This window comes from Nelumbo lutea, chromosome 7, assembly GCF_056320005.1.
Source record: "Nelumbo lutea isolate HS-2025 chromosome 7, American lotus-T2T, whole genome shotgun sequence".
Taxonomy (NCBI): domain Eukaryota; kingdom Viridiplantae; phylum Streptophyta; class Magnoliopsida; order Proteales; family Nelumbonaceae; genus Nelumbo; species Nelumbo lutea.
This window is the reverse complement of record NC_142690.1, coordinates 60,820,203-60,836,241: the sequence shown is the minus strand read 5'-3', so window position 1 is coordinate 60,836,241 and position 16,039 is coordinate 60,820,203. Positions and strand designations below refer to the sequence as shown.

The following is a 16,039-nucleotide window of genomic DNA, read 5'->3' as shown; positions in this document are numbered from 1 at the left end:
ACCCAGGGTATAACAGATATTACACCACACTCTTAACATAAAGCAAAATGACAAAACTACCCCTCTATATCCTACTCTAACAAAGCCCAAGCACACTAGAGATACATGTTGGAAGCTTCATCCTAATATCATTCCTGCCCAATTCAGAAATAAGATGGGGAATGCTAATGTAGTAGTAACAGATGAGTCTTTTGGTTCCCTTTCCTTTGCTTCCTTAGAGTCTATTGCTGCAGCAGCAGTTCGAGCCAAGTTGGAGTAGGGGAGGGGGACTTTGCAGTTGGTCACTCTACTTCCTTTGCACATACAAGTAATACACATGCCACTAGCCAGCTATGTTTCTACTTTAGGTAAGGAGGGATCTCCTTGGATAATAGAATGAGGAGCTTCTGAGCATGTGACTAGTGTACTGTCTCTTTTTCCTCATATCAATTGTGTTATCAGTTGTGTTTTGATAGAGACAAAGTCTCCATTTCTAATGGTTCCCCTGTAAATATCTAACACTATTTTACCCTACACTCTATTTTGTATGTCCCCAAATTGCATAACAATCTCATCTGAGTAATTTAACAAAAAAGTTGAACTGTAACCTTTTTCCCTACTTGTGTTTTCCGGAATCTAGAGTCAAGAAAAACGATTGGAATGGTTGTGAAGTGAATGGGACCTACCTTCTAGATGCATTTCCCAGCTACCAAAGCCATTATGTGAGAAATAGAGAGTGGACCAAAGTTAGTTAATCAGATTATGTTACGGCATAATCGTTTAGGTCGTTTGTCTTTTAGTTCCTTGTGTTTGTTGTTTCCTCAGTTGTTTGAGTCAATTAAGATGCCTAGTTTGGAGTGTGAATTTGTCAATTCCTAGAATTGTAGATGTGTTCTCGTGATGACGTTCCCTCTTTGGTTCAACAGTTTCACTAGATGGTTCTCACACAGTTTGGGTTGAAGATTAAGGTTTTTCAAGTTGGACAATGCTAGAAAATCCTTTGAGAAAAAAAAAAACTAGCATCCTACCTTTTGGTGTATGGAGTTGTTCACTAGAGTAGTTGTGCTTACACATCTCAGCAAAATGGAGTGGCTGAGAGAAAAAATGGACATATTGTAGAGGTGGCCAAGAGTCTTTTGGTATCTACCATCATCCATGTTCATTTTTGGGAGGATGTAATTTCAATGTTTTTAATTGACCGTATGCCCTCTTATATCCTTGGTTTTAAGGATCCTTTTGGTGTATTGTTTCCTAAGGGGGAGATAATTCATATTCCTTTGTAGGTTTTTGGGTGTACTTGCTTTGTTCATATTCTTTGACCTCACCACTCTGAGTTTGATCCTAAAGCCAAGAAATGTGTATTCCTTGGGTATGTCCAAATTAGAAGGATTATTGCTGTTATGATCTAATGTTTAGGAATCGATATATTACCATGGATGTTACCTTATTATTTTATCAGCACTATGGATATTACCTTTTACAAGTCCAGTCCTTTCATTTCTAGTGTTTCCCCTCAAGGGGAGTGTTTTGGTGATGAGAGTGTTGTCCCTCTTCCTCTTCCTACTCCTTTCCTTTCTCATGTTCCTTTGGCATTACCTCTTCATGCCTCTTCATAGTGTTCTAGTTCAGAAGGGGTGATTCTGATGCTCCAAGAGAGCCCAATAATGTTCCCGGAGAACCTACACCACTCTCTGTTGCTCCTGAGACTTTGGTTCTCCAAACATGGATCCAAGTATGCCTATTATCCCTTTTGATGATCCTACCTCTATAGTTGTCAATGATACACTTGTACCTAATGACCTAGACCTCCCCATTGCACTCCATAAGGGTAAGAGACAGTGTACCACCACCACTGCACATTGCATCTCCCATTATCTCTCATACAGTTCTCTTTCACCATCATATTGTGCTTTCTTGACCCCTCACTTCTATGTCTCCCAAGGCTGTTAGTGAGGCTCTCTTTAAACTTGAATGGGAGAAAGCTATAGAGGACGATATGGAGGCCTTGATTAAGAATCAGACTTGGAAGATCACTAATTTTTTTGTTGACAAGGAGACTATGGGGTGTAGATGGGTATATACTACGAAGTATAAAGTTGATGGTAGTATAGAAAGGTACAAGGCAAGGTTAGTTGCAAAAGGATATACACAAACCTATAAGGTTGATTATTTGGAGACTTTTGCTCTTGTAACTAAGATGAGCTCTCTTTGTGTCCTCTCCTTAGCTGCTATATATCCTTGGCCACTTTTTCAACTTGATGTTAAGAACACCTTCCTTAATGGGGATTTGTAAGAAGAGGTATATATGGATCTGCCAATAGGGTTCTATAGTGATATTGGTGGAGGAAAACATTATATGGCTTAAAGTAGTCACCTAGAGCATGGCTTGATAGGTTCGAAGGAGTAGATGTAAGAAGGGAAGGGGTCCTACCAACTTAGGATCTGGTTGTGCACTCTGTGGGGGGCGAATGAAAGTTGTGGGTGAGAGATGAAGGATATGAATGGAGAAACAATTGGAGTGCTTATTGTTACCAAAAGAATGAGAAAGAAATTAGAAGAAAGAGAAGAACTCTTGCTGTTAGGGTAAACAGCCAAGAAACAAGTTGCTTAAAAGAAGAAATGAGAGAGAGGAAAAAAAGAGAACAAACCTCTGGAAACAACCAAAATTCACTAAACCAATCTTTCTTTCATCAAATAACTCTCCTCAAACTCCAAGTCTCCAATTACATTGACTCAATTTAAAGACACTAACTCGGATGTCCCTTTACAGGCTCTGATTTGGACTAGGAAACTGACCCGAAACAAACTGCTTTTTTTTTTAAAGGTAAAGTATTGTATTGAGTACCAAACAGTATAAGTTCTGTACAAGAGGCTATACAAACAGCATTAAAGCACCCCAAAGAAATTCACCCTCAAAAAAGAATCGGTGCAAAACACATCTTAAAACACATCAGAAATAGACAACCAGCTCCACAGCTCTTCCACTACACAGTAAATCACCCCAGCCTCAGACTTGGGTTTCTGTTCAAATATCCTGTTGTTCCTTTCTAACCAGATTGCCCACAAAACTGCAGCTGGAATAGCAGACCACACTAGCTTCCCTTCTTTGGACATTCCTTGGACTCTCCACCCTTGAAGAACAGAGGGGATTGATTCTGGCCAGCACCAACTCAGATTTATCGCTCTAAGAAAGTGCTGCCACACCACTGACGAGAAGCTGCAGTGGATGAAAAGATGATTTGCTGATTCTGGCACCATGTTACACAAAGGACAAATCACATCTGATAGGCTGAAATCCCTCCTTATCACCATTTCCTTGGTAAGACATTTTTCTTTTGCAGTCATCCACAAGAACTCCTAATTGATTTAAAACCAAGACATATCCACAAGTAACCCATTAGGACACTTAAAAAGGACTCCAACTCCTAAACAACTCTAATAACATTTTTCTAAAACTACTTTAATTTAAAGACACCAGAAATTACCGAAAACAGTAAACTACAAGTTTAATAAAAATAATAATTAAGAGAACTACCATAAATGGTAAGTCCAAAAGTTACCAAAGTTATCATAAATTGTAATTTCGAAAAAAAAAACAAAAATCTATCGTCGAGACACCCACAAGTAGAAAATAAATACAAAAACTTAAACAGTGCCAATATCCTATAACCCAAAAATTCTGCAATCGGTATAGGAATAGAAAAGCTAACTTAATTCTCTTGCTTTTTTCCTTGCTTCCATATCTGCATCATTCTCCTCTGGTTCAAAAAAGTAAATGCCATCCTCAAGTTTTTAAGTGAGGAAGAATAAAGAGTAAATTCAGAACTTGAGCATAAGAACCAATGTTGTCATCAGGTTATGCTTTAACATGCTCGACTGGATCATTTGTCATTCTATACTTTGAGTTAGTCGTTTCCTTCTTTATTTGCTTCTATTAGGATGTCTAATTTACATTGTGAAAATTGCCGATTAGTCAAATATTGTGGAAACATGTTTCTTTTAATAAAAAAAGTTCTATTGTTCCCTTTGAGCTTGTTCGTATTCATGTGTGAAGATCATATCACATAGCTCCTATTGGTGAATATCCATATTTTTTTATTATTTTTTATGATTATTCCATTTTTCTTTGTTATACCTGAACACCAGAGATGAAGTACCTCAATTGACTTGACAGTTTATTTCCTCTCACTATGCACATTTGCAGACCATCTTAATCCACTTTTACCTCATTCTATCCACTATCCCTTCTCATTTTCCCACTACTACACTTCAAATCTGATCTTTGTGATACCCATGTTATTAGAAGTGTTGCTTGACACAAAAACAGCACATGCATGAGTTATAAAATGATAGAAAACACTAGAGAATGGTAAGAGGGGTTGAATCTGGTTTTCTTCCAACATGGGTACAGATGTTAATTACTGCTTGGAAAGAAAAAGGTAAAATTTGCAACAATTATCACACGAGAAGAGAAAATATCCTAAATAAGATAATATTTTAAGGTAAATAACACATAATCAGATAAAAACTATTAGCTATAGAACTTACCTACTATTGCTTCAGTCCCATTGGAGTTGCAATCAGCAGTCCAAATTGTACAATTCAATGAAGCAACCTCAAAAAGCCTTCTCCTTAGAACAGGAATACTTGGACTTAACTCTAATGGTTCACTAAGATTCAGGACAAAGATGGATCCACCAGATGTTTCCGATCCCAAAGTGGTTATCCTATTTCTTGATGTCAAGTTTTGCAATTGCAATAAAATGAAAGAAAGCAAATGAAAATTGTCAAGTATAAGAAACAGCCAGAAAGATGTTATAATGCCTATTACCTAATTAAATATGTATGGAAGTACAGCTGCAAAGGAATAGAGAAATCACAGTTCATAAAATGCATGTGTTGTTCCTGGATACAAAGCATTCTGGATGACTGAATTGTCATCAGCTGTATCCATGTAATGCTTTCCACTCCTCTTTATACAAGATATACATGACGGCATAAGAGTCAAAGCACCTGTTGGTCTCCAAAGATGTCCTGGTGCTTCACTGCAATCTGATTGGTTCTCCATAGTGAGAGGCCAGACACAATCTGGCATGCATTTTACTCCATAGTCAAAAAGTTGTCCAGCTCTTCCAAATTCAAAAAGACTGCAAAAGTATGATCCTTTAATAAAAACAGATTGTAGTGTTCTCAACAAAAAAAAGTCCCATATGTGCATTTCTATGCAACTTCATAGAGACAGAATATCATAAGATATTGATGAAAAAGGAAAAAAAAAAAAAAAGATGTGAAAACACGGTAACCACAGTCAAACAGTAATAAAAGGCACCAAACCAGAAAGAAAAGAAAAGAGGAGAGAGAAGAAAAGGAAGAGAAAGAAAAAGAAGAAAAAAAAGGCTTGAGAGAAGAGAACCCAGTCAAACTGATTAGAGAGTAGATTAGAAGGATCTAGCCCTCTTAACCAGTTGGCCCACTACTTAGATTAATATAAATAATGATGTGTTTACATAAATACCCCTGTTTATGATAAATTCTGGACAGGAGTACCCTTAGTAAAAGAAAGGAAAGACTAAGCCATCCCACTGCCCCAAATACAAGAAATCTACTCTCCTCAACACTCCCCCTCAAGCTGGCGTGTATATGTCATATAGACCAAGCTTGCTAGTAATGAAATCAATACAAGATCAATTTAAAGCTTTAGTCCACAAATCAGCCAACTGGTATCCAGTTTTCACAAAAGGGGTGTTGATATCACAACTTTGAACATTCTTTCTAATAAAATCACAATCCACCTCTATATGGTTTGTCCTCTCATGAAAAACAAGGTTTAAGGCCATATAGATTGCTGCTTGATTATCACAATGTAAATGCATAGGCAGTTTAACAGGTATCCCAATTTCACGAAGAAGACTTTTAAGCCACGCCAACTCCCCACTTGCTTGACTCATAGCCTTATACTCAGCTTCAGCACTTGACTTTGCAACAACATTCTCATTCTTGCTTTTCCAGGAGATTAAGTTTCCACCTAGGAAAGTACAATACCCTGCTGTTGATCTCCTATCAGTCAGTGATCTCCAACCCAGTTTACATCCATGAAACCTAATACAGTCAAGTGACCATTATCTCTATAAACAATTCCCATACCAAGTGAACCCTTGAGATATATTATCATTCTAAACATTGCTTCAAGGTGAGGAACACGGGGAGAGCTCAAGAACTAGATTACCACCCCAACAACAAAACAAATATCTAGAAGAATAATAGTCAAATAATTCAGCTTCCCAACCAATCTCCTATATTATCCAGGATCTTCAACCATCTCCCCCTGATCTGATGTAAGTTTAGTGTTTGGATTCATTGGTGTAGCCACCAGTTACACCCCAACACACCCGCCTCCTCAAGTAAATCCAATGTAATACTTGAAATTGATAATAATAAAATCTTTTCTCTTACTGATCAAAATATATATATATATATATATATATGTAAAACTGATGAGGGCATCCAATTAATAAGATAGCAAGTAGTAAGCAAAACATCACTCCAGTAAGTTTTGGGAACATTCATTTAGATGAGAAGTGCTCGAGTCACTTCTAATAAATGGTGGTTCTTGCATTCAGCAACACTGTTTTGTTGAGGTGTATTAACACAAGAGGTTTGATGTCGAATACCATGCTCATTATAGAAATCAATAAAGGGAAAAGACATATATTCCTTTGCATTATCAAATTGAATAGCAAATATATTAAATCCAAACTGAGTTCTTATTTCCATAAAGAAAGATTTGAATACAAAAAATAACTCAGATCTTTCCTTTAACAAAAATAACCTAGAGACTCTAGAGAAATCATCAACAAAAGTAACAAAGTACCTAAACCCCAAATATGACACAGTAGGACACAGACCCCAAACATTTAAATGAACTAATTGAAAAGTTAAGACATACGACTAATGGCTCAAGGAGGAAAAAGTAGCCAAATGAAGCTTGCTAAGCTGACATGCATCACACTAAAAGCTAATTTTGGCTGGTATTGAAGGAAATAGAACACGAAGACTCTACTGGAAAGGTGACACATCTGAAGATGATGATTGAAGAGCGGTGTTGCCTAAGCCACCCTGTAGGTAGTAGAGACCACCGGACCCATGTCCTCCACCAATCTGTTTCTTCGTCTAAAGGTCCTGAAACACACAATAGGAAGAAAAAAAGGTGATAGAGAAATTTAGTGCCTTGGTCAATTAACTCACAAACATAAGATTAAAAGGAAATTGAGGAACATAAAGTATAGATGCTAAAGGAAGTTGTGGAGTTGGACTAATACTTTCAATTCCATTAACTGAAGATGTACATCCATTAGCAAGGGTAACATGTTGGATAGAAGGTGAAGAACGAAGTTGGGTAAAAGCAGATGGAGTACCTATGATGTGGTTGATAGCTCCTAAGTCAATGACCCATGGAGATGTGGTAGAAAGAAGGCAGGTGGAGCCAGTGCCTAATGTCTGAGGAAGAGTAGCAATGCATGAAGATGTAGCTATAATCAATCGATTATATTCTTCCTTCTAGATGGTTATAGTTTCCCCTTTTCGTTGATTATCTGTAGCAATAGTCTATAAAGACGTATTGTCCATTCCATCATGATAAGTGGTTTGATTTGCATAACTCCTTGTTTTCTTCAACAAATGGCAATACTCGACTATATGGCCCTCACAATAGCAATGTGAACAAAACCGAACTCCACACAAGTCTAAAGTTCCAATGGTATGACCTTCTAACCCATAGTGACTGCAAAATTTGGTAGTTGTATTGCTTCCACGACCATGACCACCTTTACCTCCAATATCACCTCTACCACCATATGATTCAGGCCGACCACGTCCACCACTTCCACATGCTCCACCATATACACCTCGACTACCGCTTCCACAAGTAACAACGGCAGCTTGATCTAATAAAGGAGTAGATTCAAATAACTTATCCCTTAGAAGTCTAGAGAACACATCCTTCAGATCAGGTAACTCTGTACTCCCAAGAATTTGGGCTCTTACTGATTCATATTCAGGTTTGATACTTGAAAGTTAGCAACATATAGCTTTTTCCTCTACTTTTCCATAACTGTAACATCACGAGCAACAGGTTGGTAAATGTTTAATTCTTCACAAAGATTCACCATATCAGAATAATAGCCTTCAAGAGACTTATCTCCCTACTGTACACTAGAAATTGATTGAAACAACTGATATATTTGAGTGATATAATTGCTACCCGAATACATCCTCTTCGCTTGATCCCAAATCTGTTTAGATGTGCCTAGAAAAATAAGTGTGCTGCTGATTTTGGTCTCCATAGAATTCCACAACCAACTCTAAATCTATGCATCTTCTTCTATCCACTCTGAGTACTTCGAATTTTCAGTCCCTAGCTTCTCTTTTTTTTTTTTCAATAACAATTTCATTAATTCAACATAAGAATAATTACAAAAAGGAAGACAAACACTCTTATCTTCCAAATACAACTTGGGCCCTCAAGAAAGAAAAGAAAAAGAACAGGAATATTGGAAGAAACAATAAAATTACAGCTTAGCCCAAAACATTGAATCCCTTTCTACCCCTTGTTTAGCTAATCCATCAGCTAAGGAATTAGCTGATCTTTTAACCCAGCTCATCTTAACTTCCATCTCCTGCACAAGCCACTTAAATTTCCTCCTCTCATTGCTGTAATTCCATAAGCCATTGTTGTCTTTATTCAGCCACCTTATCACCACCTCTGAATCCCCTTCAATTATGAGTTTTCTGGACTCCTTCCATAACTACAAAGATCTCAGCTCTAAGGGAGTCACCCACTCCAATTGGGCCTGAGAACAAGGCAGAAATGACCCCATTCTCATCCCTAAAAACACCCCCAATCCCTGATTGTCCAGGATTCCCCCTACTACTCCCATCAAAGTTTAGTTTTAAGAATCCAGCAGGTGGGGGTGGGGGGGGGGTCCAAGACACACTCATTACTGAATTGGTCTATGTGTAGTTTGCAATCTCACCCACTTCCTCAATATGTCATCCACTGTGTAATCTGTGAATAGCTCCAAGGATTTCAGCCACTATACAGCCCTAATATGGATTATAGCCCTCAATTCTTCCGCCCCTCTCTCAACTTCTGAGAAGATCCTGGAATTTCTTTCTTCCCATAATGACCAGCATACTGCAGCCCTCAATCCTCTCCACATAGTCCTTCCCCTTTTCATACGCCACCTAAAAAAAGAAGGGGAGAAAAGGCTATGCATGTCTGATGGAGGGTTCCAACTACATCCAAAGAGAGAAAAAGCCCACTCCCAAATTGACTTCGCAAATTGGCAAGACACCAGTAGGTGAAAACCAGTCTCCCCATCTGCTTTGCATAGAACACACCAATGAGGTGACAAGCAAGTATTGGGTCTCTTCTTTTGGAGCAGATCACCAGTGTTGAATCTTTTCAAATAGGCTTCCCAACAAAAACTACCAACCCTACGAGGAATTGGTCTACACCAAACCTCATTAACAGGGAAAGGGGGGTTACAGGATTGGTGAACTGGCTTAAGACTTTGAAGAACGAAGCACAAGAAAAGAAGCCAGTGGGGGTAGGGGTCCAAATTCTAGAGTCCACCTTGGTGGGGTCTAAGAAATCATTATCAAGAAGTTCGAGGAGGCTCGAAATACTGTTGAGGTCTGAGTCTCTCACAGCCCTTCTCAGACCCAGGTTCAGTCCAAAATTGGAAGAGGAAGGGGTGATGAAAGAAGAAACTAGCTCATTTTTAAAATCAGATAGAGCATACAAAGAAGGAAACTGGTCCTTTAGAGGGGCTTCCACACCCAAGTTTGTTCCCAAAATTTTATGGAGTTACCTGAATTCAAATCATACCTGATAAGAGGGGAGAATACTGGTAGCAGATCATGAATGGCTTTCCAAGGTGAAATGCTTGTGGTCCTAACTCTGATTACAGCATCCCATCCATTGTGGTCCAGCCCATGTATGCTTGACACTATTCTATCCCATAGCTTCTCCTGCTCCAATGGGAACCTCCACGACCACTTCCCCAGAAGAGCCATATTCCTTTTTTCTAATGTTCCCAAGCTACAAGCCACCACAGTTTTTACTCCTGGTCACCACCTCCCAACTAACTCTATGATCCCCCTTCTCCTCTTTCGGCTCCCAAAGGAAATCTCTCATCATCCTCTCCAATCTGCTAAAAACCTTCACTGGGATTTTGAACACTGACAGGAAATAAATGGGTAAGTTTGCTAGCGTGGCCTTAATCAGTGCAGTCCTTCCACCAAGAGAAAGGCAATTCTTTTTCCAAGAGACAAGTATTTTTTCAAATCTTTCCACCACCGGGTTCTGAAAGCTCTCTCTCTTAGGGTTATCACCTAATGGCAACCCTAGATAGTTCAATGGCCAACCTGAAACTTCACACCCTAGCATTTTTGCACTCTTCCTAATCTCTCCCTCCTCCATATTCACACCCACTACATAGCTTTTCCCAAAGTTCAACTTCAAGTTTGACATTTGCTCAAAGAGTTGCATCACCAATTTCATGTTCCTAATGAAACTCACGTTACCCCCCTCACAAAACAGATTTGTATCATTAGCAAACAGTGAGTGAGGGAGGTTTCCTCCCTTCCAACTCTCCAACCTCTAATGAAACTCCTAGAGTCTGCTCTGTGAATCAATTTCCCCAGAACATCGGCAATTAGTATGAACAAGAAAGGAGATAGGGGGTCTCCTTGTCTTATACCCTTAATGGCTGGAAAGAAATCTACCGCCGTCCCATTCACTAGCACTGAATAATGACAATTCCGAACACAACCCATGATCCATTTGCACCATCTAGCCCCAAACCCAAATTTGGTCATAACTTTCTTCAAAAATTCCCAGTCCACCAAGTCATAAGCCTTTTCCAAATCCAACTTTAGACCACTCCCTTCTTTTTATCCTTCTTGAAGTTCTCCACACTCTCATTAGAAATGAGGATTTGATCAGTAATCTATCTATCTTCCACTCACAAAAGCTCCTTGATTTTGTGCAATGATATCTGGCAATACCTCCTTCAATCTCAAAGACAACACCTTTGCAAAAATCTTATATAAGTTATTTACCAAACTGACTGGCCTAAAGTCCTTTGGGTGGGAAGCATCTTTCTTTTTTGGAATCAAAGCTATAAAGGTGGAGTTCACACCCTATTTAACAATTCCTCTCCAATGAAACTCCTCAAAAACCAACAGAAGGTTATCTTTCAAGATATCCCAACAGTCCTGATAAAAAGCCATTGTGAACCCATCCAGCCCTGGAGCTTTTGTTTTATCCATAGAAAATACAATCTCCTTGATCTCTTCCAATTCAAACCTTCTTTCCAACCTTCTCCTACTATCCACCCCTACATCTGGCCAATCCAATCCTTCTACCCACACCCCTCTACTTACAGGCCTTCTTAGAATGAATTTAAAGTGCTCTACACATGCCCCGGCTATCTCCTCTTATTGTATTAACTCAACTCCATCTACTACCAATTTTGAAATAAAGTTCCTCCTCCTTCCATCTACCAAAGAATGAAAATACCTAGTGTTTCTATCTCCCTCTTGCAACCATTTACACCGAGATTTTTGCCTCCAGCTTATTTCCTCCTTATGTAGGCATTCCTCTAACTGTCTTCTCAAACATCTTCTAAGTTCATTGTCTTCCTCTCCAAATTCTCCACTTTCTTCTTTAGAGCCAAGGCTTTCAAGTTGGTCTATCAAAACTCTCTTTCTTTCTTCCATCCTCCCAAACTCCAAAAGATTCCACTCCTTGATCTTTGCTTTCAAAAATTGTAATTTCTTATGGAATCTCATCCCCTCCCATTCCACCATTGGGTTACATTCATACCACCACTCCCTTACTCTATTGGTAAACCCAGGATGGAGTAACCACATATTTTCAAATCTAAAAGAGGCAGGTCCTCCACTCCTTTGCTCCTTGACTATCACTATGGGCTAATGATCAGAGGTCACCCTAGGGTGAGCTCTAGAAGCCAAGTTCCCCCAATGTTCTTCTCAGTCCAAAGAGAACAGGAGCCTATCCAACTTGGAGTAGATGGGCCTGGATTGGAGATTTGACCATGTAAATGTCTTGTGGGCTAGAAGTGTCTCCTTAAGCTCAAAGGTATCCACAAACCTATTAAACTTCCTCATGCTAGCTGTCACCCTCTGATTAGTCTTATTGGTTTCCTCCGAGTATCCGATCACATTGAAATCCCCACCCACACACCAAGGCCCATCCCACAACCCTCCAACATCAACCAATTCCTTTCTCTCTCTGTAGTCATTTGGTCCGTAGACATTTGTAAGCACCCAAACATAACCATCCTCTTGCTGCTTAAACTTCATGGAAATTGAATATTTTCCAATCAACTCCTCCAAGCCTTCAACCACATCCCTCTTCCACATTGTTACTATCCCCCCTGAAGCACCCCACGAGGGAGCAGCCACCCAACTAATCCCCCTGGCTTTCCATACACTCCTGGCCCATCTATTATTAAACTCCATTCTCTTGAAGTCCTATAATAGTACAATATATGGGTCATACCTCTTTATTACCTCTTTTATTGTCATTCTTCTCCTCGCACTTCCTATTCACCTCACATTCCAACTAAGTATCTTCATTCTCACTTCTTTCTTAATTCCCTTCTTCACCTACCCACTACTTTCCCCCTTTCCTTCTATCTCCTTTTACCACAAACTTCTTGTCACCTTCCACATCTCTTTTCAGTCTCTCAACCTCACTCAATTTTCTCTTCTTTGTTCTAATCTCCTTCCTCTTCTGTAAACCTTCTTTCAGCACATTCAAATCTTCCAACCTACATCCCAACTTCCCCACAAATTCTGCTATCATGTCCTCTTTCATAGATTCCTCCACCACTGTACTTTCTACATATCCCCCTCCACCTCTGCCCACCTTTCCTTCCCTCCTCTCCTCTGATCCCTCCCTATCTTATTACCTCCCTCCTTCACTGTTCTTTCCACATATTCTTTCGAACTCTGCCCTCCTTTCCTTCCCTCCTCTCCACTGATCCCTCACTCTTCTCTCCTCTCCATCCCTCCTCCACATCAAATTTCCTTCCACTTCATTAAATACTCATTCAATAATTTCCCACACTTTTTCATTTCTATACCTCCCTTCCCGCACCTCCCCATTGTCCTTCATTCCCCTCTCCACAACCCCAGAAAACCCACCATCTTGATTGGTTGCACATACATGGGCTGCAAGACATGGAGTAGGAACGGAATCTGGAATAAAGGACACAGAAAACACATTAGTAGCACAAACCGAATTCACTTGGTTACCTGGGTTTGATAGAAAGGTTGGAATAGGACTGTTCCTAGCCTCCCTTTCTTGTTCTAGAGTTGGTAAATGTCTATCTCCCTGAGTTGGTTGGAAAGTACTTTTGTCCTTTGGTCACCATGGCGATCTTTCCTCTCTACCCCCGGTTCACCCGTAGATGGTGTGTTCCTGCTCTGCTTCAGGTTCTCCCGATTTACCCCTTCTTTTGTGCCTTGTACATTCTGTAGTCTTGGCAATGAGTTTTTCCGGTTAAAGCCTTCAGCCCTACTTGTTCCAGGAAGTCCAGGACTTCTTCCTTCCTCTGTCTGACCCTTCTGGCCACCAGTTTCATGCCTACATGTTTCCTCTATGTCACCCTGAAATAGGCTTGCAATGTTCCACCCACACATGTCACCTACACCGTAGCCACCTTCGTCGTTTACACTGCCAATGCTGGTACCATCATCTAAGCAATCATCCGATTCTTCATCTCCTACACTACATCGCACCCAGCCTTCATCCGTCTCCTCCCTCTCTTCGGCTCTCTCCCTTGCGTATCTTGGGTTTGGCCTCTTTGAGAAGCGTCGTAGGGAGCTAAACTCCTCAAGGTTTCGACGAGGGACCCACTGTAAGTTCCCCTATATTTCTGTTTTCCGCTGCTGCGAACAGTCCCCAACCTTCCTCGCCATCTGGGACGGTGATAGACCGTTACTATTGTCTAGAGTCGGTCTTTGGATCATCCCCTTGCCCCGACCCACGTGACCTTTTAAGTTGTCATGTGGGTCATTAAAAGAGTGCCGCGTTTCAGTATTAGACCCGCCCAACCCACCCACATGACCTTTTAAGTTGTCACGTGGGTCCTTGAAAGAGTGTCGTGGTTCAGTATTCGACCCGCCCGACCCACCCACGTGACCTTGTAAGTTGTCAAATGGGTCCTTAAAAGAGTGCCCCGGTTTAGTCTTCAACCCGCCCAAGCCACCCAAAATCTCAATCAGCTCGGACCAAGCCATTCGGCGCCCTGGACCATTTAATTTCTTCGCCACATCAGCAAAGGATGAAGAGCCCGCCCTTACTTTATTTAATTCAAAAACATTTGAATTAATTTCCTTAACTTGATAGTTTGTCATTTTGTTTTCCCCAGCCAACACATTAATCCCTAAATTAGCTTTCGCCTGCACCACCTTTTCACTGCCCACTCTCTTCCCTCCACGTGTCCACCACCTGCCATCTCATCATCTTCAACCTTAGAACCTCTTCCCCACCACAACTGTTCGACTTCTGATACCACCCACACCTTGTACCAGGCATCATCCGAACAAATTTCAAAGAACCTAGGCAGGTTCTCATGTTTAATACCAGCCACCTGTAACTCAACGGCACCCAAGTTTCATTTATCAGCTTTCACCAAAACGCCTCCCAGGCTCTGCACTATGTGCCAAGAACAGGGTCCCGCTAGAGGTGAAAGGGAACGCCTACTAGCTTCAGCCAAACGCACCCACCTTGAACTGTGACTTCATTACAGATTGGGCTCCAGTTCTGGACCTGTATAAGACCTCCATCCACCACGACTTCTTTGAAACTTAGCTCCTGGTCGCCTACATCAAGAACAGCTTTCATCTCTGCAAATGGAAACAACATTGCTTCATTTCCAATCCTATGTCTCCTGCTACTGTATTCAAAACCTTCTTCCAATCTGTCACTCCTTTATCAGCCACTAACACCATTCTTTTCTTCCAATCATCTGTCCCCACTCCTACCAATATTCTTCAATGAATAGAAGAGCAAGCAACCACCAAACCAGGAATCAGAGGGCTTTGCACTTTAACACTCCCAGTAGTTCCAATCGAAACTGCCTCCTGAATTTTTCTACCCTGGTCTTTGGAAAGACTGCAACACCTTCACAAAAACCATCCACCCTTTCTGCATTCTCCCTTCCAGCACACAGTATTTGTTTTCCATTTGCTCCAAAAAACTCCGCCACAGTGATGAACCACCCCTTACTGTTTCTTTTCAATTCTATTGCATATTGCTTACCTGGAACTGACATGGAGTTTTTCCAGCCATTCACCTTGCCAGAGTTGATAGCCCCATCTACAAAGTCTTTCATCCATACGATGACCTCCTTTGTTACCGGTACTATCGCCCTATTATTCTCTCTGATTTTCAGTGCATCCTTACCTTTGGTCCATTCCTCTTCAAACTTGAAAGTCTTGGCTTCGATAGACAACTCAGACCTCCATCTTCCTACGACTCTGAATCCCCTCTCGCCCTCCATTTTCCAGTACCTTATCTATTATTTCCCCAAGCCCATAGAGAATCCAGCAGAACCGCCAACCTAACCCTTCATCGAACAGACTGCCTTCCTCCTCTCCCCATACTCATGGCCTAGGTAAAATTTCCTAACCTGATCTCTTCCTTCAACCTCTATTTAACTTCTAGTCCCTGGCTTCTTATCTTATTAGTAAGATACTTAAGTTCTCCATTGGCTGTAAGAAATACTTCTACAGATTTGGCCCAAATAGCATAGTTTCCACTTCCATTCAACTTAATGGTGGTTAACATAAAGTTTGTAGGCTATTTACCAAAAAAACATAAAGTTTGTAGGTATAATGACAGTTGCATCGGACTCCATTATGCTGCACTTAACTTCAATCAAAGCTACACACACTTCCAAAGGTTATCTTCACCCAACAATACTGCTGAAAGCAAATAGAGGATGGAAGATACCAACCTTGT

The 16,039-nt window shown here is 40.5% G+C and overlaps 1 protein-coding gene across 4 annotated transcripts in view; it reads right to left on the bottom strand.

The window, feature by feature from the left end:
- The window catches only part of LOC148846643 (Transducin/WD40 repeat-like superfamily protein), a 61,744-nt gene that overhangs the window by 24,521 nt on the left and 21,184 nt on the right, over positions 1 to 16,039 (bottom strand). For all 4 annotated transcript variants that reach the window (XR_016102244.1, XR_016102243.1, XM_088955035.1 and 1 more), the window contains exons 5-6: positions 4,893 to 5,126; positions 4,528 to 4,706 (exon numbers count right to left, since the gene is read on the bottom strand). Coding sequence is in view for 2 of the 4 variants with exons in the window: in XM_088955035.1 (XP_088811161.1) it covers positions 4,528 to 4,706; positions 4,893 to 5,126 (413 nt within the window). In the remaining 2 variants the exon portion in view is untranslated. The remainder of the gene's footprint in view (positions 1 to 4,527; positions 4,707 to 4,892; positions 5,127 to 16,039) is intronic.